The sequence below is a fragment of the Otolemur garnettii genome, unplaced genomic scaffold (genome assembly GCF_000181295.1).
Source record: "Otolemur garnettii isolate 467f Iridium unplaced genomic scaffold, OtoGar3 scaffold00119, whole genome shotgun sequence".
Taxonomy (NCBI): domain Eukaryota; kingdom Metazoa; phylum Chordata; class Mammalia; order Primates; family Galagidae; genus Otolemur; species Otolemur garnettii.
Window position 1 is genome coordinate 386,417 of NW_003852514.1, and position 27,820 is coordinate 414,236.

The 27,820-nt window shown below is 38.3% G+C and overlaps 1 protein-coding gene across 2 annotated transcripts in view; it reads right to left on the reverse strand.

Moving 5' to 3' along the window:
• The window catches only part of VPS41 (VPS41, HOPS complex subunit), a 211,166-nt gene that overhangs the window by 122,690 nt on the left and 60,656 nt on the right, over positions 1–27,820 (reverse strand). For both annotated transcript variants that reach the window (XM_012809959.2, XM_023517712.1), the window contains one exon: positions 9,166–9,240. In XM_012809959.2, the coding sequence (XP_012665413.2) occupies positions 9,166–9,240 (75 nt within the window). The remainder of the gene's footprint in view (positions 1–9,165; positions 9,241–27,820) is intronic.

Genomic DNA, 27,820 nt, shown 5'->3' on the forward strand with positions numbered 1-27,820 from the left:
TGAAAGGTGTGGGTCCAGTTTCAGTCTTCTACAGGTTGCCAGCCAGTTTGCCCAGCACCATTTGTTAAATAGGGAATCTTTTCCCCACTCAATGTTTTTAATTGGCTTGTCAAAGACCAGGTACCAGTAAGTAGCTGGATTCATCTCTTGGTTCTCTATTCTATTCCATACATCTACCTCTCTGTTTTTGTGCCAGTACCATGCTGTTTTAATCACTATCGATTTATAGTATAATCTGAGGTCTGGTAGCGTGATTCTTCCTGCTTTGTTTTTATTCCTGAGTAATGTCTTGGCTTTCGAGGTTTTTTCTGATTCCATCTAAAATGAAGTATTATTTTTTCAAGGTCTTTAAAATATGACAGTGGAGCTTTAATAGGGATTGCATTAAAAGTATATATTGCTTTGGGTAATATGGACATTTTCACAATGTTGATTCTTCCCAGCCATGAGCATGGTATGTTTTTCCATTTGTTAACATCTTCAGCTATTTCTTTTCTTAGAGTTTATAGTTCTCTATATAGAGATCTTTCACACCCTTTGTTAGGTAAACTCCCATCTTTCATCTTCTTTGGCACTACTGTGAACAGAATAGAGTCCTTGACTGTTTTTTCAGCTTGGCTGCTGTTGGTAACTATAAAGGCTACAGATTTATGGGTGTTGATTTTGTAACCTGAGACACTGCTGTATTCCTTGATCACTTCTAGGAGTTTTGTAGTTGAATCCCTGGTGTTTTCCAGATATACGATCATATCATCTGCGAAAAGTGAAAGTTTAATCTCTTCCAACCCTATATGGATGCCCTTAATCACCTTTTCTTCCCTAATTGCAATGGCTAAAACTTCCATTACAATGTTAAAGAGCAATGGAGACAATGGGCACCCTTGTCTAGTTCCTGATCTGAGTGGAAGTGATTTCAATTTAACTCCATTCAATACAATATTGGCTGTGGTTTTGCTGTAGATGGCCTCTATCAGTTTAAGAAATGTCCCTTCTATACCAATTTTCTTAAGCATTCTGATCATCAAGGATGCTGGATATTGTCAAAAGCTTTTTCGGCATCCATTGAGAGAATCAAACGGTCTTTGTTTTTTAATTTGTTTATGTGATGAATAATATTTATAGATTTATGTATGTTGAACCATCCTTGAGATCCTGGGATAAAACCCAGTTGGTCATGGTGTATAATTTGATGTGTTGCTGGATTCTGTTTGTTAGGATCTTGTTGAATATTTTTTCTATCAATATTCATTAGTGATATTGGTCTATAATTTTCTTTTCTTGTTGGGTCTTTTCCTGGTTTGGGTATCAAGGTGATGTTTGCTTCATAGAATGTGTTGGGTAGTATTCCATCTTTTTCTATATTTTGGAAAATGTTGAGTCTCATCAATCAGAAATGGTAAAGAAGATATAACAATAGGCCCCTTAGAAGTTCAAAAAATTGTTAATGAATATCATAAGAAACTTTATTCCCAGAAATATGAAAATCTGAAGGAAATCGACCAATACTTGGAAGTATGCCACCTCCCAAGACTTATCCAGAACGAAGTGGAAATGTTGAACAGGCCTATATCAAGTTCTGAAATAGCATCAACTATATAAAATCTCCCTAAAAAGAAAAGCCCGGGACCAGATGACTTCACGTCAGAATTCTACCAAACCTTCACATAGGAACTAGTACCTATATTGAGTTTTTCAAATTATTTTGTGTCCTGAAATATTTTGGAGGGTTTGTTTTGGTTTTCAACTTTGTCTTCAATTCCGTTCATCATATTGGCCATTCATATTCCAAATTCCATTTCTGACATTTCAGTCATTTCCTTTTGGTTGGAGTCACATGCTCTGTGACTGGGTGCCACACACCCTCCCAACCATTCTCCCACACCAGTCACAGAGCATGTGAATGTACCTGCCCTTCCCACGCCCTCTCTGATCTAGCAGGCTTAATGGGCAGGTGGCTGCAGTGGAGCTGGCTCTGCATCCCAGGCAGTCTGGGTCTAAAAGCACAGAATGGTGCCTGTTGCAGTGACCCCACTGTGTCCACTCATGTAATAGGCTGCTGCAATCTCCGAGCAGTTCCCTGATGAATCTGGAGGCCTGCTGCTGTGGGGAATTCCCCTTCCAGCTTGAACTTCAGTGTCTAGTAAGGGAGTACAGAGCCCCAAGGATCTCTCCCCTAACCTTCCCCACCTGGGGACACTTCCCTCACATACTTTCTAATCATGCCAAGCAGATCACCTCACCTCTCTCTACCTTACTTTGGCTGTCACTAGTCATGTCTGATGGTTCACAACACTCTCTAGGAGAGTCTATCCATGGGTGACTCTCTACCCACAACCCTTGATCTTCTCCTTAAGAGAAGAAAATGCAGGCTACTTCTAGTCTGCCATCTTGACCCTTCCCCAAGTCATTTCTTTAAAATGGGGTGAAAGCAAGGAAGGTCCTGTATCATCTGGATATTAATGAAGTAAATCAACAAGTGACAACCTTTGTAAAGTTCCTGTAGTATGAACACCTGCAAAGTAAAATTCTTATAATTTATTTCTTTCAGTTCAACAATGTCACAACATGGTCTTATATTACAGCTAGCAACCGGGACATCTCTAAATGCTTCGATGTGCTTTAATTCAGTGGTTCTCAAACCTAAAGGTATAGTTAAAATCCCTGAATATTAATGACCAGACCCTGGCCCAGGCACACCAAACTTTCTGGTGGAGTGAAGTGATATTTTTAAAGGTCCATAACTGACAGTATGTAGCCAAGATCAAAAACCCCACTCTACATCTCTGGTCCTTATAGCTACACTGCTAGGTATAAGAGCAAATGATATCTGTTCAACAGATGATTCTGTTTCAACTTTGTCTAGATGACTTGCCAAAGGTCAAAAAAAAAAGGCAAGTAGAGGGGTTGAGACCAGAGCCCTGGTGTTCCAAACTTTGTTTTTCTGCTTGGTAATCAGTTAGAAAGTCAGCTTTCCTGGGGAAGGACAATAGTGGGGTCCCCAGACCCCCATCCCACTGCAGCCCACCTTAATTTTGTCCCAAGTGATTGTTCCCATCTGGGGAGGAAGGAATCTTCCAATCAGAACTTAGCAAGCCAACTCCAAAAGGATATAAAAGATTTTCCAGCCTAGCAATAGGATAATGGGTCTTAAAGTGATTTAGAATAGCTTTAAGGCTAATTATCATGTTATTAGCTTAAATCTACACTGGAGTCCAAACACTCCCATTGAGGGCTTAGAGAGGCTCATGAGAGGTCTGCATGTGTAGTAAGACTCTGGTTCCAAGGTAACCTCTGAGCCTCAAGACAGGCCCAACCCCGGCAGTATAAAAGAGAAACCCTGGCCATATTCAAACCTTTTTCTTTGTCCCAACAATGGGGTCCTGTTCACTGTCTATGGGGAACATAACTTGTTCTGTAAGCCTATATCCTGCTCTTGCTCTGTGACCTGTCTTTCCTTTCTCACAAACTTTGCTTCACACTTGCCTTACTCTGGGGTGTCTGGTCATTTTTCAACCAAGAACACTTGAAGAACTGAAAACCCAGGCAGCTGCCTGAAACCCCAACATTTTAAGACACAGTCAGCTGCCTTGAAGCCCAACACTTCTACACCGTATCTTTATACAGGATTGACTTTTGCAAATAAAAAAGATATCTTTTTAAACAAAGTATAAGAGAACAGAATAAAATAGCAAGAATAAAATAACATTCAAAAGCCTTAAATATTTGCCAAACTGAAAAGAAAGTGAATATAACACTTTGAATTAAGGTGACGTTATGACGAAAGTTGAAACTAAACAAACTACTCACTCAAATGGATACATTTCCTTCTACCTTAGAGATGGGCTAAAGATGAGTTTTAGAAAATAAGCGATGTGTGTTGTGCAGAAAAGTATAGGAGATATAAACATATCATACATGAGCCTGTTGAGAAAGACGTTTATATCAATAAAGGAGCACATCCACACCAGCACTGTGGATATAGTGGTGAAGACTAAGTTATGAATTGCCAAGGATAAATGTCCCTTTAGAAATGATGAATCCATACTGAAGATAAAATAATACAGTGATAAGCATAAGCAAAAGAGAACACAACCAAAGAAGTTCTTAGCAAACAGGCACTGAGGCTCAGTACTATCTTTGAGGACCAATCAGAAGCAAAAAATGCCACTACCACCCCCAAAGTAGGGGCTGGAGGAATAACTGTCACAGACATCAAAGCAAGAACAGCGCTCCTAGGTCACTTTCTATTACTATGTTTAACCAAACATTTTCCTCAACGGTTCTCATATTCTATTTCAGTATAGGAAACACTGTAACTTCATGAGACAAACTCATAAACTATATCAGTATCAGTAGAAGGATGATTTGTATAATCTTCCATATTTTGGTTCATATCACTACTGGCACATCCCAAACTAGCTGGTCCCAAGTTATAAAACTAAAGCTAATAAAATCCAAAACAGCTGGAGTTGTAGCAGCCCTAACAACTTCCCAAAGTTGTCTCAAAATACCCAATTAAAAAAATAAATAAGACCAATAGATAAACAACTACATGTCTATAAGCCGGGAAAAAAAAAAAAAAAACAACACCACAAATTCAAGTGGGGGAAAGGGGGAGGAGGAAGGGGGAATGGTGAGCTCTCACCTAATGGGCACAATGGAAGAGTGTATAGCACAGCCCCCTGGGTGAAGGCCTCAACTTGAACTTTACCTAACAAATTTAAGCAGTGTAACCTAATCATCTGTACCCCCATATTAATTTGAATATTTTTTTAAAAAGAGAAAATTACATAACAATTAACACCATATAGTCATCTCCTGCCAAATCTCAGAAGAATTCTTATCATCTACCAACTGGAGTGCCACTATGATTACCACAGAAGGCATGTGATACTAACCAAAATAAAGAAAACCTACCCTCGTCAAACAGTAAGGTGTGCAATTCCACTTTAGCACGGAGATCTATTTATTTGCCAACCAGAAAACTGGGCAATAGCCCATCTGGTATAGAGGAATGGTGACTGAGACACCGCGAATGTTATACCTGCCTTCCACTTAGTATGTACTTCACATAGCATCTCTCAACCCCCAGCTGCCAAATAACAACAGGTTAAAAATCAGAACAGGGCTGGATGTGTGAACTGTCTTACATTTTTAATGGTAGCTAAAGGGGCCACAGTGGGGGAGATAGCTGGTTTCCATATTCTCCACATAGGCAGAATTTTCAGACCAGGGAGTGATAACAGCAGAGCTGCTTTCACTGAATTCCTCTAGTCAGAGGAAGCTGAGCTCATTTTAGGGCCTCTGCTGTTGATCTAAAAAGGTGATTCTGCAACACACAAAATAGGAACAAGCAGGGCCAGAGCAAGTCAGACACTGAATCTGCTAACTGAGTTTCAGAAAGTGCTTCTCTTCCTGTTCTAGAGTAAATAAACAGGCAAACGAAAACACATTCAAGGTCTCTAACAAAAATACTATAGAACACTATGCCAAAGACTCATAGGGAGAAAACCATGTCTCTCAAATTGTTTTAATAGTAACCAGAACCCAACCAAAAATTAGAAACCTGTTTGGCAAACTCAGTAAAACAACTAGATCTTTATGAACCTGGAGCAGAAAAACAGGATGATGACAATGACTGTAATACTAGCTCACAATTACAAAGTGTTTCTTCTCTCCTCAGTGCTATTCCAACCAATGTACACCTATTAGCTCATGTAAGACTCCTAATTAACAGTGAAGTAAGAGGTATTGCTATTATCCCCATTTTACACACTGAGGCACAAAGATGTAGAAATAACTCACTGGACGTTATACAGCTAAAAAGTGGTAGGAGAATCCACTCCTAACCACTAGACCACACTGCTTAAAATTCTAAAGGGTTTAAGAAGTTATTAATTTTTTAAAAAATTAAATATATATATTAGGTTAATATGATAACAGAGATATCGATTTCAGGAAAACTATTAATTAAAATGTAAAATATAACAAAATTCTACTCCACAGAGCAGTAAGAAACAACACTGACTTTGTAAGAAAAGCAAATCAGCACAGGGAATCAACAAATAGAGACTCCCCTCCTGACAACAGAGAAATAGAAGGATAAACACAATGAGAGAGCAAAAGATGTTATGTGGGTGTCAGACAATATGACCATTTTTCTCGCAACCTATGTATTTTCAAAAGAAGAAGGATGAATAGTGCTTATTCATTCACCTCTTACCTTGAAAAGTTTAGGTCTGAGAATGGGGCAGAGGAAGAGGCCAGACTGCAGGGGGGTAAGAAGTAAACCGTGTGCAGCCCACCACCCAGCTGCAGAGAGGCGGCGTGAGACATGGGCAGGCCAAGCAACTCACCCAGCTTAACACGACCTTGGGAATGCCAGCCAGGCAGTGGCAATACAGAGCCACGCTCTTAGCCTCTAAGCAATACTGCCTCCAGCTTTATATTATTGAATTTCTTTGAAGAAATGAAAACAAATGGAACTGAAGCAATAATCAAAATTAGAACTGAAGCAAACTTTCCTGAAATGAAAACAATACTTCAGTATATGGATCAAAAGGACTTACTGTAGTCCAGACAAAATTAATGAAAAGAGATCAGAATGAGACATAACTTAGCAAACTGAATTACAAGAACCATTTATTATCATTGATGTTGTTGTAATTATTATTATTAGTCCAAGCTCCAAGGCAGGACAAAAAAAAAATTGAAAAGGTTTTGCAAGAAAACAAAAGTAGGCTGACCTCAGACATGTCTACAAAAGCAAATAACAGGAAAAAGGGAGCAGCATCGCCCAAACTGAGAAAATATTTCAACCTGGGATTTTATCTCGAATTAGATCTAGTTTATGTATAATGGCAATACATGGATGTGCAAGAAATGAGAAAATAAGCCTTGTACGGACTTATCCTAAAAGTTACCTAGAAACAGTTGCCAGTAAGCTGAAAGTGAACCCTCATACACACAACATATGTGTGTATTTCAAAATTTAAAACTCAAGCATAGAAAAGAAATGGAAGAAAAAGATTAGAAATTAGCAAGGCTGGCTCAGTGCCTGTAGCACAGTGGTTACGGCACTAGCCACATCCCCAGAGGATGGCAGGTCTGAACCCAGCCCAAGCCAGCTAAACAACAGTGACACCTGCAACAAAAAATAGCCAGATGTTGTAGCAGGCACCTGTAGTCCCAGCTACTTGGGAGGCTGAGGCAAGAGGATCACTTAAGCCCAAGAGTTTGAGGTTGCTGTGAGCTGTGATGTCACCGCACTCCACCGAGAGTGACATAGTGAGCTATTTTAAACAAATGCTGGAATTATGACTCTAAAATTAAAACATCAAAGATTATCATTAAAATAACTCAAATAAATAATTCTCTAGGAACACACTAAAGAAAGAAAAAAATAACAATGGCTATGTAAACATGCATGAGACCTAGATATTTGGAATTTATTTCTCAATAAATTTTTATCATCACTAACCACTTTAGCAAGTCATTTCTACACCAGCTTCTCAATTCACCACACTGAGCAACCCCAGGTAGGAGCCAGGTAACACAAACATGTGCACTGAAAGATTTATTTTCAATTCTGTTAGTGCTAATAAAAATATGAGACAACCATTTTCCAAAATATATCATGGTACTACCCCAAAATATGTCAGTTATAGATTTTATAAAATAGGAAAATAGAGGTGTTTGAGAAGCAAGGTACTAGGAGATACCTGAGGGTCATCACATTAACCACTTGAGTAGTTAAAATACTCCACTTTGATGCAGGAAATAATAATTCTTCAACATTTAAAGCTCTGAAAATTCCTAGATGTAGTATCTTAACAAAAATTCATTTTTAATTCAAAAAATAAATATTTTCTTCCACCAAATTAATCCAATTAAATTGACATCAGCTGAAAGAATTCCTTGCCTTTAAGAAAACAAAATGAACATTTTCTTTAGAAATACATGCAAACAAAAATGTTTGAATAGTGTGAATAATTTTTCTCAATTTCTACACAAACCAGCTCCTCCTTTAATTTGACAATCGTGACAATCTCAGAATTTCAGAAAGTACTGTAAAATCTGATAGTGCTTTTTGAAAAGCACTAGTGTTCAATTACTGTTTCAAAAGACTCTGGGCAATCTGGGCAACATTAGGCTTAGATATATAAAATGCATTCTTGTATTGTCAAGAGTATTGCATGTTGCCTTTGTTAACATTTAATAGGTGTATCTCTTTTACACTGAGCATATTGTTTTTAATTTACCCATCTTAATGGCCCACTGAATTTAGAGCATGTAAAAAACACAAAATTAGATTAGGAAATCTGCTCTACTCAGTAAGGAATACGTAAGGATCTATAATGAGTCTTAATGCACTTGCTTTTAGAAAAGGAGCTTCAATACACTGTGCATTAGAATTTTATCATTGCAAACCGACATTAGAAAAGACTTCCATTGACTTAAAAACAAAAAAGACATTCTTATAAGTGGAAAATCAATCACCACAACCACTAAATGTCACAGCTCAACATCAGCAAGAAGGGCTGATAATTGTTAGTTATACACTGCTCAAATGATGTATGTCCTCGGTTGAGGAAGTAGGTGCCAGGTTTTTAGAAAACTGTACATATATTGATTTTGCATTTATTTAATGTGGCCATTGTAAGACACTTTATTTTTCTGATAAACTATGATTGCTTATCAAAAGATTCTATAATTCAAGAGAAACATTCATAACTTGTGTGTGAAAATGAAAACCACCAGCCCACAGAAATCATGCCCACAAAATCCAATTTTGTGGATTTATGGCAGAAAGGCATTAAAGTACAGTCTTGCAGGAACTGGAGACTAGTCACTCAAGTATAAGTGGCACAGCAGTAATGATTAAGGTGACACGTCACCCTGCCACAGTTGTTAATCAGCTTAATACCAGTAATATTATTGACATTCTTGTAATTACTTTTCCTAAGGCACATTTGTGCAAAATATATTTTACTTTAATTATGACCAATCGGAAGCAAGTCCAATACTCAAAAAAAAAAAATTATAAGGTTGTCTTAAAGCAGGTATACAGTAAGCAGAGTACTTCTCCAATCACTTGGGGCTGGCGAAAATCACAGTACTTGATGCAGAAGCGTAACTTTCAATGTGCCCACCTCCTCACCATACCTTGCCATCCTCTGAACATACGCCCATGTGTTCTCCGCTTTCATCCAGGCTAATCTGATTTATCTTCACAGGACTCTTAAAAAAAAAAAAGACATATAAAAACTTCAGGAAAATATACAACAATCAAATATCTTTAATTTTTATACAATTTAAGGGACAGAAATTATCTGTTAGTTTAGATGCATGAGTCCAATATATTTTATTTTGCAAATACAACTGTTACCAGACACATAATAAGCGTGCAAAGTTAAAGAGTTCCCTAAATTATCTATTTCTCATACCTGAAGCCCCAGCTAAAATATAACTTCTTTCACAGAATGTTTCTGTTCTGTACACACCTCTAATATTATCCTTCTCAACCAAAATCCATTTTTAAAAAAGGTCAAAATAAAAATCATTATGTAAGTAAGTTGTAACAAGCCAATCTATTTATTCTTCTCTTGTATAAATTAGTAAATGAACTTTTAATTTCTATTTTATGCTTAGTACTGCCTGGGGAACACCACAGGGTCTAACTGACGTTAACTAACCTTGTTACATGCCCTCCTTCCCAACCCTTCTGAGCAATTTCAAATTTAAAAACCTGTGACAAGAGGAACTAGGCTTTCTACTTTGGATGTGTTTTTCAAAGAGTAAATACAGAATTGTACTTTAAATATTTTTTATTGTTTTCCCATTTGCTAGTCTCCAATTGTTTACCTACTAAAATATTCATACAGGGGGACTTTCTAATAGAAGTCAAAATCAGTGAATGTTGACAACATTAAAAAATAGTAAACTCTTTGTTTTCTTCTTGAATAATGACAGTGTCCAGTTATCTCATACAAAGCACAGTAGAAACAAAACTATGAAAAGAAAAGCAAGCCTGCAAGCGGTTACAACGTGAGCCTGCAAATTACCTTTTAAAATATCTAACCTTAAATGACGTGGCTTGTTGAAAAGATAAATAGAAATATGCAGAGTTGAACGCCGGATCCTCAACTAGAATATATCTCAGGGCTACTAAGCAAATGTCAGGGCAGACCAAAACTCTTAAGACCTCAAAAGGGCCACCCACTGATTGATGCTGCTAAAGGACACTGCCAAGTGCATGGTGACACAGTTGGCTACAGAATCCTTTCTCATCCTGTTCTCTAAATCATGGCGTAAGTAATGTTCTGGAGATGCACTCCATGAAAAATAAATGCGTTCCTTGAAAGTTCCTACAATGTTAGAAGAGAAAGGTCCTTGGAGATAAGATATTTGACCCATTTTACAGGAAAATAAACTGAAGTCCACGACAGAGAATAACAAGACAGAGAAATGAGGGAGCCAGAGCTACAACCTCCAGAGGACTGCAAAGGGGTGGGCAGCAAGGAATCTGTGAAAATGATGCGAAGGCTGAGATGGGAAGGCACCTAGGCCAGCAGGCCTGGACTTCTGGTTAAGAAATCTGAATGCTCAGCTTCCATGTTCTTTGGATACACACTCCCTCAAATTGTGCATCTTCTGTTAAAATTTCCTTATTCTTATCTTTGGCTCACCAAACAACATTTTAATATCCATTTTAGTCTTGGCAGATGTAACCCTCCACATGCTTCTGGTGGTAATTTACTTGGTATCCAGTTGTAACCTGCCTCAAATTAAAATTTAGTAGGTGTGTGTAGTCTACGTTTCCTCCACATGTAGTTTTTTGTAAATTAAATGTTAATTAAAAATAAATACAATGTAAAAAGTGAGTTTCTCAGTTGAACTCACACACGTCAAGTGTTCAACAACCACACATGACTAGTATTGGAATGCATAAAGATCACAGAGCCCGATCATAACTACAGAAAGTTCTACTGAACAGCAAGTAATGCGAACAAAACCGAAACCCAAGCTTCCTTTCCAAGGCCTTTCTTTGCTACAATTTACATTTAGAAGTATATTTTCTTTTATATACATGTCAAAATTTATGTAATTTTTCTTGATGGTGGTACTGAAAATCTCATGGCCCATCCTAACCTTCTGTTAACATACCATATCATTTCCAAAGACCTAGCAGAAACATTATTTGATATTCAACCTCAGGGGAAAGCAGTCAGCTAAGGATGGTTATATCCACCACACAATGAAAAAACTAAGGCTTTGGGAGTTTATGTGAGTTGCCTACTAAGCCCTGGTTCTACTACATGGCTAAGTCACACAATGGTATTCCAAGTGCAAATAAACCACTTTTTTCATACAATATGTCTCTCCCTGAATAGAAACCACTATGCCACCACATTAGTGATATGGGAGAAAAACAATCATACCTCAGAGGTATAAGAATCTTCTTTCCTTCACATCTATGCTGCCAATAAAAGTTCTCTTTCTTATTTTTTTTTTCTGCCAGTGATCAATATTCATTGATTTATTTCCTGACTACTAATAAACTTAGGCATTTTTCTTAAGTCAACTGGCCAATTAATTTGCTTTCTGTAAACGGCTTGTTCATATCTCCTACTCATTTTTTCCCTATTAACATGCTTGTTGTTTTATCAATTTATAAAAGCTCTTTTCTATTTGGGTAAGAGGTATAATATTCACCCACTGAATATATATACACATTGTATATGTAGTCTCCTATTTTTTTTGCAAGATGGTTATTGCTTTCTTTCTTATATTTAAGTCTTTTATCTTTTCAGAATTCATTTTATTTTCTTCCCAAATGGGTACCTAGTTGGGCTAGCCCCATTTATTAAATAATCCATTCTTCCACTCCTGAAGAGAACTATGTTCATTATATAATAAATATTTATGTGCATTGAGATAACACTGAGCTTCAATCACGGTCTGTTTGTCCACGCCTGTATCAATTCAGCATTGATTTAATTACACAGAATGTGCCTGGCATGTTTGGGTAAGATAAGTCCCAGGCACAATTTTTCACATACCCCCGGGCTTTTCTTGATGAACTGACTCCAGTGTTCCTAAACATAATGCCACTGACGGGTCCTAATTCACTTCAGCTCATCAGAGCATGTGACAGAGCTGCTGGTGACACCTTCTTTTTCTTCCAGGGCACTGCATTTGTCTGCTTTTCCTGTTAACTTTCTAGCTGCTCCTTCTCAGTCTCTTATGTTTAGGGTGACCAAATTTTAACATCTGTAAGGCGGGACAACATGGGGGGGAGGGGCGGAGTGGGGGCGGGCAGGGGACGGCGCCGGGCAGGGCCTGACAACAAGGCAAACTTTGATAAGCAGTTCTCGATAATCACTTCTCAGCAATTATTTATTACAGTTTAACATTATAAAATTAACAAAAATAATATAAAACTCATATTCTGGCGAAATAGCCATATGGCGGCCGAAAACCATATACTCCCTTCTTATTCTCCAGCCCCGTTCGTCGTGCATTCTTTCCAAAAATCGGGACTTTTTTAAAACTCGGGACAGGGGACAGATTGTTGAAAAGCGGGACTGTCCTACCAAAATCGAGACGTTTGGTCACCCTACTTATGCTGGATACTCATCATCTACTGCTTTCTGTATCTCATGGTCCAGTCCTTGTACTTCTTCTTTTTAACATCTACTCAAAACACTGATATTCTCTTCCAGAACATGGAGTAACTCCTAAATTTCTATTTCCAGACTGCACCTCTCCCTATTCCACAGCAAAATAAATCTATTTAACAAAAGAAAGAAGAAGAAGAAGAAGAAAGAGAGAAAAACAAAGAAATTACAGCCAGATGGTCAACCAATGACTGTCCTTGTGATAAGCCCGAGGCCCTGAACATCTCCCTTACCCAAGAGGGCCTGAACTTGTAGAAAAACAACTCAGATGCTCAAATGGCCTATTTATTCTCTAGAGTGCAACCTTGCCAAGAAACAAAAAGCAATGCAGTGTGATGTGCTAAGAAACTCTAGGCCAGGGATGGCACACTTGAGTGCCTCTAGGCCACAGAATGACCAAAGCCAGGAGGGAGAAGGAATGGGTGGTGACAAACTGGAGCACATGTCCCATTTGTAAGGAGCTGGCCTTGCCTGCAGAAATGCACCACATATGGCCAAATCTAACCATTGCCCAAGAGAAGCCCCATATCCAACTTGTTTTTTTTTTGTAATTTCTGACCAGGGCCAGGATTAAACCCTGGTATATGGGGCTGGCGCCCTACTCCATTGAGCTACAGGTGCTGCCCCCCATATCCAAGTTTTTATATAAAATCTTCCACTTAATGTTATCAACCTATTCAATTAAAAGCAAAAATCAATAACAATAAAAAAAGACTATATCTGTTCTTACATACTTAATAAGGCTCTCAACTAAAACATATTAAAAACTCAGAGCCCTGTGTCCCCTCCACAGGGGACTAGGAGCTCTGCCTGATGTTGGTCCCCATCTCAGTTAATGATGTCTACACTCCTCTAGCTGCTCAGGACAGAAACCTTAGAGTTATTTTTGACTCCTATTTTTCTTTTCCACTGTATAGCAAGTCTGTCAGCAATTCCTATCACCTCTTCAGAGGAAATTCATCCAGACTCTGACCACGTTTCACCACTCACACAGATGCTGTCCTGGTCCAAGCCACGCTTGCTCTTGCTTGTACAGATCACAGTAATAGTCTAACTAGCTGACTTCCTCCTGCCCTAAGTCGACAAGCCAGCACAGTGACACCGTTAACAGGTTGGTAGTATGTCACTCCTTTGCTTAAAACGCTCGTGTGGCCTTCCATCTCAGGATAAAAGCTGACGTCTTTACTATGACCTGACACTCCTAAATGAACTGGCTTCCACCCTCCCTCCAGCTTCTGACTTCACCTCCTCTGCCCCTAGTTCTCTGTTCCAGTCCTGAGCCCTGCTGCTGCCTCTCCAGCCCCAGGGCCATCGCCGGTGTTTGTTTGCCCTGTGTCTGCGCTGCTTGTCCACCTGCTCTCCATCAGGAATCGTCTTAGTGAGACTCTCTGGCCGCCAATCTAAAATTTCAACATTTTACCCAAACATTGCTTTTCTTTTCTTTTTTTCCCTCCTTAGCACTTACCACTATCTTACTATATATTTATTTATCTTACTTATCATCAAACTCACTCATTAGAATATTAACTTCATAAGAGATAGTTCACAGAAGTAAAAGTCCAATCATGCACAAATTCGTCTAGAGAAAAGAATAAAAAAGAATTCCCCCTGTTCATTTTATCAAGTCAATATAACCTTACAATAACTGTAAAAGTAAAAAAAAAAATACTAACTGTAAAAGTACAATCAAATCTCAGACATGAATATAAATGGGAAAAATCCTAAAGAAACTATTAACAAAGCCACATAGAAAAAGGCCAAGTTTATTCCAACAAATCCAAGGCTGGTTTAATGTAGGAAAATTAATCATTATCATCCTCTGTATCAGGAAAAGAGAAAAATCATAGCATCATCTCAATGGATACAGGAAGTTTTGGAAACATTTTTACCCATCAGGGTAAAAACTCTTAGCACACTAAGAGAAAAAACCCTCAATCTCATAAAGGGAATCTTCCCACTAGCTAACAAAATATTGCACTTACTGGTAAAATGTTGAGAGCTTTCCCTTTATCACCTTTACAATATGGATCTTTCTAATCCAGTGCTACTCAACCTTCCTAATGCCGCGACCCTTTAATACAGTTCCTTGTGTTGTGGTGACCCCCAACCATAAAATTATTTTTGTTGCTACTTTATGGTTGGGGGTTACCACAAGATGAGGAACTGTATTAAAGGGTCACAGCATTAGGAAGGTTGAGAACCAATGTTCTAATCTGTAAGCATGGAACATTTCTCCATTGAGTCAGGTCTATTTTAGTGTCTCTAAAATTTTAAACTTCCTCTCAGAGAGAGGTCTTACGTTTTATTCTAGAAGTAGCAAGGGTAGTAAGCATCCTTCCTCATTTCTGTCACAAAATATAAAAATAGGCAAAACTATATTATAATGCATATGGAATGTACATACAGGTTTAAAATTAAAAAGAAAAGCTAAGAAATTATTAGTACAAAGGTCAGTATGGTGGTTACCTCTAAGGGGAAGAGGGAAAAACGATTAGGAAGGGTCACATGGTCCATTCTTGACACAGTGATACACGATGGCTTTGTTTTATAAACATTTTATGTGTTTTTTACAGTTACATTTGACAATAAAAAACACTATAAATTTAAGAAAATAAGAAAGAACCTGCTCATGAAAATGTCCAAGACCAACATCTTCAATGAGTTATTTCTTAGACTTGGGGATTTGTTTTTTGATTGTTTCACTTTTCCTCCATGAATGTTACGCTACTCAAATGTTCTAAATTCAATCCAGCCACTTGTACTGTCCAAGAAAAGAGCACATTTCAAATTTGTAGGAATAAAATTTTTTTCAATATTTTAATAATGATAATATTATACAATAATAAATAACAACTACTAATAATTAGTTAGTATTTACTGTATGTCATTATATGTCCTACCCTAGAGAGTTTTATACATATTCTACCATTCAATTCTCACAGCAATTATATGAGGTAGGTACCTTTTCCTATTTCATATGTACAAATATGAAGAAATATACACAGCAGTATCTTGCATATATATAAATATTTTATGTCCATTTTTTCTTTGATTATCAGTATCTCAAGTTTACCAGTTGTACTGGCCTTTTTATAGAAGTAAAATGCTTCCATGAATCAATTTGCTTTACTTTTGTGGGACTGCAAACTAAAACAACCTTTTCGGAAGACTGTATGGAGAACCCTCAAAGAACTCAAACTAGATGTCCCATTTGATCCTGCAATCCTATTGCTGGGCATTTACCCAGAAGGAAAAAAATCCTTTTACCACAGGGATGCTTGTACTGGACTGCAGTTCAATTTACATTTGCCAAAATATGGAAACAGGCTAAATGCCCGCCAACCCAGGAATAGATTAACAAGCTGTGGTATGTGTATACCATGGAATACTATTCAGCCACTAAAAAAGATGGGGGCTTTACATCTTTTGTATTAACCTGGATGGATCTGGAACACATTATTCTTAGTAAAGCATCACAAGAATGGAGAAACAAGAATCCTATGTACTCAATTCTGGTATGAGGACAATTAAGGTCATAGCACAGGGTGTGGAGTGGGAGATGGGGAGAGCTAAGAGAGGGAAGGAGGGAGGGGGTGAGGGGACAAGGGATGTGGTACAACTTGAGGGGGCAGGACAAAATTATAAGAGGGTGCTTATCTAACAAAAGCAATCAATGTAACCTGGTTCTGTGTACCCTCAATGAATCCCCAACAATTAAAAAAAAAGTTTTCTATTTTATCAAGTTCTATTATTCCTTATTAATTTCTTCTCTTTTGCTTTAGAACAATTTTGTTAACCTTATTCTAATTTCCTGACATTAATATATTGCATAATAATTGTAGTTTACTCATTGTTAATCATGTAATAAAATGCTTTCTTATTTGTCACTGGCCACAAACCAAAGACTAAAAGATAATATATAAGTATTTTAATAATTAATTCTTTTTTGAGGAAAGTAATAGTTTATTTTGTTTCATTTCTAAGGCTAACAGTGTATTTTCTTATGTATCAGTTATTAATAAATTCTAGCATGACTACATAGTGGTCAGCGATGTGGTTAACATAATATCCATTTTTAGAAATTTAATAAATTTTATTTATAACCTAAGATATCATAATTTCAGAATAATCCATATTTGAGCATAAAATAAGGCTCTTACATATTTTTAATCATACTACTTATATTATTTCTCTATATACTTACTGTTTTCTTCTTCATCCACTAAAAACTGATGAAAACAAGTTTTAAACCAGATAAAAGATTCATTTGTTCATGAATCTAAAATGAATTTCGGTCTAGGTATTAGATGTCCTACAATTTGGCATACTGAAGGGTAAAACTGGTATACACAATCCTGTTATCTTCCTTTTAATTAGTAAATGTAATCAATATAAATATACCTTCTGCTGAGTAATGCTTTTACCTTAAACTCTACTTTATATGTCATATTTCTATTGCAAACAATTTTTGTTTGGCTTTTTTGGGTGTAGTTTTGCTCACATCTTTACTTTTCACTCCCATCATTTTGCGGAATATGTGTCCTTCAGATCTGAGGCTATTTCTCTTTAGTAACAGAATATCTAGTCCATTTAACACTATCTTTGTTACTACATTATTTTGTGGTTTTTAAGAATTATTTTTCCCCATTTCATTTTTATTCTTTCACTCAAATTCTTTCTCTTTTCTATCCAGGAACTACATGTTATTCATTCTACTCTTATTTTATTAGCAATTATCTTTAAATTATTATAAATTATACTTAAACTATGTCTCCCTCAAAATCAATGCAATTGCATTAACTGACTCGTTTAGAAAACGAGGTATTTAGTACCCGATTATTTACTACATCCTTCCCTTCTGTTCTAAAGTGAGACTACAAATACAGTAGAGCCTCTGTAAGTTTACCACCCCACAGACTGTAATGAACTGGTCAACATGTGGAGGTGACGAACAGGAGGAACTAGTCCTACTGTACTGATAGGTACATGTACTTTCCTGTCTTGTACAGGTTTTATTAGAGAACATCATACAAAATCACACATAATCCAAACACAGTAAAATCATACGGTATCATACAAAATCAATACATTTACTGTTTTCTCATGTTTTAATTATTCTTTCAGAAAATATTTAATCTTGGTTTGATTCTTATTCTTTGTACAAATGTTTAAGTGAGAAAGCACTCTCCACACTGGCTCCACCACTCAGCATACGTGGGCATTTTCCCACAGCAAATGATTCCAACTGCATTATCAGATGCCTGGCATCCTCTTGTGGAGTCTCTGCGTCATCCTCACTTGCTTCTTCTACTTCATCAGCTGCTTCATGCACTTTTCTTCTGGTCTGTACTTTGGTCAATATTGCTTGGAAAACTGCTTCTGGGTCAGGTTCATCACAGGTTGTTATCTCATCTTCCACTGCAACAAAACCTTCAAAATCTACTCTGATTTCTGCCATGGGAGATGGACCGCCTGATGAGGCCAAAACATTGTGCTCTTGAGTTCTGACAAATCCAGCTTTCTTAAAACACTTCTGTATCATTACTTGATAACCTTTTATTCTGAGCAGAACTGATCCAGAGGACAGCATCCAGAGTGATTCAATAGATGGAAGTTGCTTCCACACATTTGTGTTTTAGTGATGACCACTGCAGGAGCTGGGCTCACTAGTGCATTTTGATGATGTGTGGGTCAAGAGGTTGGAATTCTGAGACAGCCTCTGGTGACGTCTGGGAACTTTGTGATGAAATCTTCCACAACTTCTACTGTAACTTCATTGGATTCACAACATAAAACTTTTGGGTTACATTCTAAATTTCTGGAGCCAACCACTAGATGCTTAGAAATCTGCCACCTCAAATTCCTGTGTGAATTTTTTAGCGACTTGCTGGATCACTGGCCTAGAGACTGAGGTGTTCACTGCCCTCATCTGTTTGCACCAGCTTAATGGGACTTCATAGACTTCTTCAAGGGAAGTTTTCCTTTTTCTACTTTCCTTACCACATCTCTCCAAGTACTCATGATGTTTATGTTTTTGGAAGTTGCTAACTATGGTCTTGCAAACACCAAAATGCTCTACCATCTTTCTTTGGCTGCTGCTTTCCAGAAAATGTAGAAGACCAACTTTTTCCTTCAATGTCAGCTCTTCATAAGAAGTCATTATAGATTTAAGGATATTTGCTCTTTGGCATACAAACTGCAACCAGATTTCCACCTTATCATATATCTTAAAATTTTCTTTGGAATGTTTTTTGAAGAAATCTGAATTTTTTATTCATCAAAATCAAACCAAGTAAACAGTGGATTCACATAAGAAATAGTATAAATTGTAGATAAGCAAGAGTCAACCTCAATAATAAAAAACATATGAAAACTTAAACAATGAGATATTTTACCTTTGGACTTAGCAAAGATCTTTTAAGTGCCTAGTTTGGGCAAGAAAGCACAAGAATGGACACTGCTCTTATAATACTGGTAGTAAATCGAATGAATTTGGACAGATTCTGAAGAGTATTTGTCAATGTATATCAAAATTCTTTAAAATATGCATTACTTGTATAACCAAGGAGAAACAAAAAGATTAACTTCACCAAAACCCTTTTACAGGCTTCCTTAGTAAGATACTGAGAAATGGAAATTATCTAAATTTCTGAAATCAAGGATTCAAAAAATTTTTTTAATTACTTAAAAAAATGTATTATGAAAAAACATGTATATAATAAAGTATTTGGCTTTGTCCAATGAGAGGTCTGGCCTTTGCCTTTGGCATGTGGGAAGTAATCTATGTCACAATTGATAGGCAGGTGGCTAAATCAGAGGGCTACCCAACCAGATGATAAAGTGGGTCTGCCATACCCAAGAAATAGTGTCAGGGTGGGCGCTGGCCATACCAAAAAGACCAACCATGTGATTTAAAGTGTGGGCTTTGGGTCAGAGTGGTATCAGGCATTCTGGAAGCTGAGATCAACCACATGAATAACTGACCAATCAATCACACCTATGTAATAGGGCTTCAATTAAAATCCTTAACGCTGAGGCTTGCTTCAATGAGCTTCTCCGGTCAGCACACATCTATGCCAAAAGAGCAACATCCCGAGGAGAAAACAGAAGCTTCACATTTGGAACCATCCTGCCTATGTGTTCTCTCTTCCTGTGGGGGATTTTGGATATCTGACCTCTATCCATCCCTGTAATAAACTGTTATTGGGAGGACGCCAGCTTGCAGAGAGTTCTGTGAGCCTTCTACCCAACTACCAAACATGAGGGTGCTTTGTGGAGTCCTCAGAACTTGCAGCTGGTGTCAGAGTCTTGGACAGATTTAGTAGTCTGGGGAACTGTGCTCTCAAACCTTGAACTTTGATTATCTCCAGGTAAGTATGCCCCACTGTTAACAAATATTACTGTATTTACAGGTTCTTGTATCATGTATGTGTCTGGAAGTAAGTACTCCCAAATACTAGCTTAGGTTATATCTGACTGCTAAGACATTGTTATTATTTAGGTTGCCACTTTCTATGTGTTTTGATTTCCACAACAAATATTTACTTTGTTTGTAATCAAAAGATAAATATTTAAAAAATATGGCTACATAGCAAATTCATTAATCTAAAAACAGAAATAAACCAAAATTAATACTAATATTTAAAGCTATCATTCTAAAAATCTATAGCACATATTTTCATTTTGAGTGGTAAGTGAATCACATCACTATGCACATTCCATTTCTGTAATGGTTCCATAATATTTAATAAAGAACAAGAGTATTTCAAGATTATAGTTATCAACGGTGTGTGCAACTGGCCTGCCATCCATAATCATTTTTCTTATAAATAGGAACAAATGCCACATATATATGTGTGTGTGCACGTATCTGCCATTTCTACATATTGAAGACAAAGAAACAAATAGCAGCAAAAAAAACAAAAAAGAGAAAGGGTATAAAGATATCCTCAAAATTGGATGGAAGCCTGGTAATCTAAGATTCTGTACTTCTTAAACAATTGATTTTTCATAACAGCTGATGAGCAGAAAGTGTCACATCTAAATACACAATTTGAGGTGTGCATTTGCAAAGAGGGGATACCAAAATAGATGTGGAAAAAGGGAAAAAGGCCAGAGAAAGATAACCAGAGAAAAATGGCCTCAGCTGTATTTTCCATTAGCTACAATTTTATTCCTAATGGAGACATGTTTGGAATTCTGGACAATATAAGTGAGTTTGTTCAAAAATCAATAATGTCAAGCTGACACTACAGAACATACAAAAATGTTTCCTTAATGGAATAAAAAAAGAAGTCCAAGTAAGCAGGAGGGGGTGAAAGCCAGCACATACCTTCTAAATCTAAGACCACTACAGGTGGTCCCAAGTTCTTAAATTTAAAGAAAAGATAAAATTACCAACATGTACACCTCATGTGATAATCAATTACCTAATGTAAAATGCCTGAAATAAATACACTTAGTATGGATTATGTCAGCTCTTCAATTAGGAATAAATTCACGGTCACTTCGAAAGCTGCTTTTAGTGGTGTTCTTTGTGGCAACTTCTTTTCCCATGACACTCCTCATCATCCCACCTTAAGCTATCGGTCCCCCAACGGTGAACCTAAGAAATCAATCTGCTAATGTATAATTTGTAAGGCTCCTCTGACTAACAAATGGATAATTGATTCCTTCACAAATGCTGCATCCCCCACGGACAGAGTGGGATGAATAAGAGTCGCAGAGATCCACTAGTTAGCAATCTCAACATCCACACGGTTGCCTACGAGGCTTCATGCTCTTTAGTCACAGTTAGTAAGCAAGCCCACACTTACATTCCATGTGTGAAAAGCAAATGTCTGTTCTTTCATACTTGGGAAAAGCCCATTTTACTGCTTATTTTACTCTCCCTGATGATGCACCCTGGAGGGAAGAAAGACTTCCATCTGGGTTTAAGAAGCTTATGAAAAAAAAAAATACCCAATCGGAGGTTTTCTACCATTCTTCAAAACAAAATCAAAAACAAACATTTATTTCCCCACTGATTTATTTTAAAACCAGCACAGCCTCACCTTTAACCATACACTCTCAAATGTCGTCAGTTGCTGTACTAAGTTCTCATCACTAGCATTAAGTCCTTCTTTGATTCCAGATGAGGAATAAACTTATTGATAAGCAATTTGCAAGTTGGAGAACTTTTGTGAAGCTTTCTTGAAAAGTTCCAAAATATGGATTCAGGAGAAGCAAAAGGGAAGATATAAGGACTCCAGCCCGTTTCTCAGGAGAGCCATTAACTCAGTGCCCCTGGGCCTCCATCCCTTTCACTCCTGAGCACCACAGCAATGGTCCACTGCCCACCCTTCTCCATTGCCCTCCCCAGGGTTGCCAAGAACTTCCTGAGGCTGAAGCAATGGGAACTCTTCCAGCCTTACTACTATTCTGTGAGGAGGGAGCCTAACCATTGCTTCCTTCCAACCTTCTCTTCTCCCACAGTAACAACTGTATTCTCTATTGTTGAGCCTAGTATGATGGGCTAGATGAACAGTTGAGTAAAAAAATAGGCAAACCATAAAGACTCTTTTTGTTATTTATGGTCCTGATGACAAAAGCTAAATACATCATTCTTACCTAGCATATCAGTCCCCTCCCTGACAAAAGAGGCTATGAAAATATGTCCTTGGGCAGTGCCTGTGGCTCAGTGAATAGGGCACTGGGCCCATATACCGAGGGTGGCAGGTTTGAACCAGCCCCAGCCAAAATGCCAGCCCCAGCCAAAACAAAAAAATAGCCAGGCATTGTAGTGGGAGCCTGCAGTCCCAACTACTCAGGAGGCTGAGGCAAGAGAATCGCCTAAGCCCAAGAGCTGGAGGGTGGTATGAGCTGGGATGCCACAGCACTCTACTGAGGGCAACAAAGTAAGACTCTGTCTCTGAAAAAAGAAAAAAGAAAAGAAAATATGTCCTCATTGCATACTGTTTGGGGGGAAATTAATTAATGACAGCCATTACAATATGCTTCTACTTAAATAAATGGGGGAAGAGGACTTTAGATCTTAGGTGAACAATCTCGGCAAATATTAGCAAAGGAGCTTAAAACAAAAATCCTACAATAAAAAAAATGATGGATACACTTCAAGTCTGACTTCAAGGCAGCATGAAATTCTGGATATGCTGTTTAGAAATATTATGAAGATCTTAAAATCTTCAACATAAAAGAACAGAAACACTGTTAAATAGTGCAGAATTAAAATGAAATAATGCAAAGGTAAACACTGAGTTTAAAATGACAGAAACGAAAATTACAAGCCTGAAAATTTCAGTCACCTTTAGCAAATACAAACACTGTATTAACTACCAGAAAGCTAGGCTGCTGGCTTTCACTTACAAGTGTGGAGAGATGACAACCTCCATTAAAACAGTCAAGTTACCCTCAGACCATTTAGACATCTAAGCTTGAGTAGTAAGAGTCATCCAGTTCTACTTTTCTGTCTCACACCCCATACAAGAAATCAAGAGTCAGTAAGTTCTATCATTCTATCCATCTTACTACCTCTCAAATCATCCTTTTATCATTGCTGGAGCAGATGACCTCTTACTTGAAGTCGCTTTCCTAAACGAGCCCCACATGCAGGTCCCCAACACACTCTCATCTCCAACACCCCATTCTCCACACTGCTAATCCTAAGGCCAATTTTGTAATATCAAATTAGACATGTTGTTACCCTGCTGAAAGTATAAACTCCTTAACACTGCTTTCACACAGAGCAGCCCGGCCTCCCGTTTCCTCTTTCATGTGTCTATTTATGACTGCTGTCCAAGGATAATAATTAACAGCTTCCCTTCATTTTCAAGTCCTGATCTGAATACTAAAATATACTGTCATCTTATCAATAAGGCCATTCTTCATTGTCTAGTTCCACCTATCTCTTCAGGCACATTTCCAGCCAGACCCAAAAGATCCAGAAGATTCTAGCCATCCTATTTTTTGAAGGGTTTTCTTTCACTTATCTTTGTCCTAGAACAAGCTGTGCACAGCTCCCTTCCCCCACTTAGCAAATTCCTGCTATTGCTGTAGATTCAACACAAACACCTATTCCCTGCAAAGGCAGCTAACTTTCTTTTTGCAAGATGATATCCCCCTTCTGTGTGTCCCCATATCACTCTGAGAATGCCCACTTCAGAATAATTCACTTTAAGAAAATTTTATTGAAACACAGTATTTATACATATTTACGGAGTGGATGTGATATTTGTTACATGAACAGTGATCAAGTCAGGGTATTTAGGGTATCCATCAGCTAAAGCATTTGTCATTTCTATATGCTGGAAACATTTCAAGTCTCTTTTCTAGCTATTCTGAAACATACAATACATTGTTGTTAATTAGTCATCCTTCCCTGCTATCAAATGTTAGAACTTACCCCTTCTGTGTTTGTACCCATTAACCATCGTCTCTTCAACCCACTCTCCTCACGTTTGGTAACTATCATTCCTCTCTCTAACTCTATGAGATCAATGTTTTTAGTTGCACACATTAGTAAGAACATATAATACTTGTGTGTCAGTGCCTGGTTTAATTCACCTAATGACTTCTAGTTCCAGCTATGTTGCTACAAAGAAAGATTTCACTCTTTGTATAGGAGGGTAATACTGCACTGTGTACACACATCACATTTGCTTTATCCATTCACATGTTGATGGGCACTTAGGCTCCTTATCTTTGCTATTGTGACTAATGCTGCAATAAATGTGGGGGTGCAGGTATCCCTTTGATATACTTGTTTACTTTGCTTTAGATAAATTCCCAGTAGTAAAATTGCTAGATTATATGGTAGCTCTATTTTTGTTTTTGCTCCCTGTGTTTTGAGATCTTAGCTATAAAATCTTTGCCTAGACCAATGTCCTCGAGTGTTTCCCTCATGTTTTCTTTCAGTAGTTTTGTAATTTCAGATCTTATGTTTAGATCTTTAATCCATTTTGAGTTGACTTTTATAAATGGTGAGAAATAGGAGTCTAGTTTCATTTTTCTGCAGATGGCTACTGAGAGAGTGTCAAAGGGGGTGGAGCCAAGATGGCAGACTACAGCCAGTTTTTACAGAAGCTCCTGTCCAGAAAGAGCTTAAAGGACAGAAGTTTAGCAAGGGAGCTGATGATTTGGAGCAGAGCCAAGAGAGAAGATTGAAGAGCATACTTCAACCTTCCTGAGGCGAGCTGCGACCCCAAAAATACAACCAAAAGGTACAAAATCCACTACCAAGCAGACAGGAGTCCCCTTCCCCACAACAAGGGCTCACAGTTTACTCCATGCAAATAAGCGAGCAGAGTTCAAACTTCCTCCCAATCTATCCCATGGGAGAGACCCCCTAAAAACTGGACCTCCTACCCCTGCTGGCATGCCACAGCACCCTCCTGCCAGGCATAAAACTGTAAAACTGTATAAAACTGTATATAGTCCCCACCTGCAACACTGAACTCCGAGGATTCTCTACCCACCTACCCCAAGGTCTGGGGGTTTGTTACCTATGGAGTCCAGATTCTTGGGCATCTCCTTGAGAGAAGTGGAGGGGGAAAGGGCTGGTGCTGCTCTGTGCTGACTGTGGCACAGGTGCAAGGAGAAGAAAGTTGGCTTGGAGGAAGCCATACAGCAACAGTGGCATCCTGAGCTACGAACTGACACCATTTCAGATATGCAAGCCCTGCTTCTCTGGGCAGCCAGAGGTTCTGGACAGCAGCCACAGGCGAACGGACTTGGTTAACTTTCCTAAGTAAAGAGACCATTAGCACCAGCCCTCAGGGGAATACTGCTGAGACAAAGGCAAGGGGTGGGCAGAGGCTGGAATTGACACCTGAGTGTAGACCCTGACTGCTTGTTGCCCAGAGCTGAGTTCCTCACCAGCTCTACCAGCCTCTGACTTGCAGAAGAATTCAGACAGGACAGAAGGAGTGAGGCTGGAACAGCAAGAACTTCCAAAGCCTAAATTCTTCCCCTGCCAGACTGGACTCAAATTTCCCAGCGAGCATCCCCGTCCTCAGGGGAAAGCTGAGACAAAGGCAGTGGGCAGGCAGAGGCGAGGATTAATACCTGAGTGTAAACTCTAATTGTTTGCATCAGCTCTAGCAGCCTCTGACTTGCAGAAGAATCTAGTTGGGACAGAAGCCTAATTGAAACACACAAGGCCTCCCTGCCGAACTCAGATTTCCGGGCGATTCTGGCAGTCGTAAACCCCGGGAGCAGCTGCCTACTGGAGTGAATAGGGTCACAGACCTGGGGGATTACGAGTGACTGGGTGCAAGATGGGGAAAGAAGTATTAACCTTCCGAGACTAAGCCATTTGCTGGGTGGGTCCCTTTGCCCTCACAAAGCACTGGAGCAAGGTATATCTGAGCTGTGAGCAGACCACTCGTATCTAGCTGCTGGAGACTTTTGAACTCTTCCACCTGAAACTGGTGCTGACTGGGACAACTGATTTGGACCCCTTAAACCGGGCAGACCACCCAGGGACTATTCACAGGGGCACCCTGGGTGTATGGTTGAGGGAAGGTTTGATTTTCCTTGCCAAATTGTTGTTGGGAGGGGCGGGACAACTTATTTGCTGGTATTTTTCCACAGCAGAGACTTCAACCAAGAGTAACTGAATCACTAGGGTAGGACAGAGACCAGCTGAAAATAAGACAGAGCCACTTAGCCCCATCACATCAAGCAGGTCCCAAGTCTATGGGTACTTGACAAACCTCAAGGGGAAAAGCCAAATGGGGTAAAACAATCATGGGGTGGAATCAGTGGGAAAGCTCTGGTAATATGAATAACCAGAGTAGATCAACCCCCTCAAGAAAGGATGTGGCTGCTAGTATGAATAACCAGAGTAGGTCAACCCCCTCTCCAAGAAAGGATGTGGCAGATGAAACTGAAGATCCCCTTTATAAACAGATGGCTGAGATGTCAGAAATTGAATTCAGAATTTGGATTGCAAATAAGACTAATAGAATAGAGGCAAAGATAGAACTAGAAATTCAAGGAGCATTCCAAAAGTTAACTCAAGAATTCAACGAATTCAAAGACAAAACCACCAAAGATTTTAAAACATTAAGACAAGAAACTGCAGCCCTCCAAGATCTGAAAAATATGGTAGAATCTCTTGGTAACAGAGTGCAGGAGGCAGAAGAAAGGATCGCAGATGTAGAAGACAAAGCTTCTGAATATGTCCAAGTGTTCAAGGAGAATCAGGAATGGAAAGCAAAAATGGATCATTCTCTCAGAGACCTCTGGAATAATTTGAAGAAAACTAATATTCACCTTATAGGAATCCCTGAAGTGAACGAAGCTGCTTCACAAAACACAGAGGCTCTTCTTTATGAAATTATGAAAGAGAACTTTCCAGATATGTCAAGAGATCCTGAAATCCAGATTGCAGACAGCTTCAGAAGCCCAGCACAACTCAACCAGAATAAGACATCCACCAAACACATCATAATTAACTTCACTAAAGTTAATATGAAAGAGAAAATCTTGAAAGCAGCTAGACGTAAGAAAACCATAACCTACAAGGGGAAGAGTATTAGAATAACTGCAGATTTCTCAGATGAAACCTTTCAGGCAAGAAGAGGGTGGTCATCGACATTTAATCTCTTAAAAAAAAAAATAACTTTCAGCCCAGTATCCTGTATCCAGCTAAACTGAGTTTCATTTATGATGGAGAAATTAAATACTTTAATGACATCCATGCGTTGAAGAAATTTGCCATAACCAAACCAGCTCTCCAGGATATTCTCAGACCTATTCTCTATAATGACCAGTGTAATCCTCCACCACAAAAGTAAACTAACTCAGAAACTATTGATCAAATTTCAACTTCTACAGTGGCAAAAGGATTAAAAACATCCACTCGACTTTTGAACAACTCGATACCTAAAATTTTATCAGGCTTATCAATAATTTCAATCAATGTGAATGGCTTAAATTGAGGCACAGATTGGCTGACTGGATACAGAAACTCAAACAAGACATCTGTTGTATACAAGAATCTCATCTTACCTTAAAAGACAAATATAGACTCAGGGTAAAGGGATGGTCATCTATATTCCAGGCTAATGGAAAGCAGAAAAAAGCAGGTGTTGCAATTTTATTCGCAGATACAATAGGTTTTAAACCAACAAAAGTCA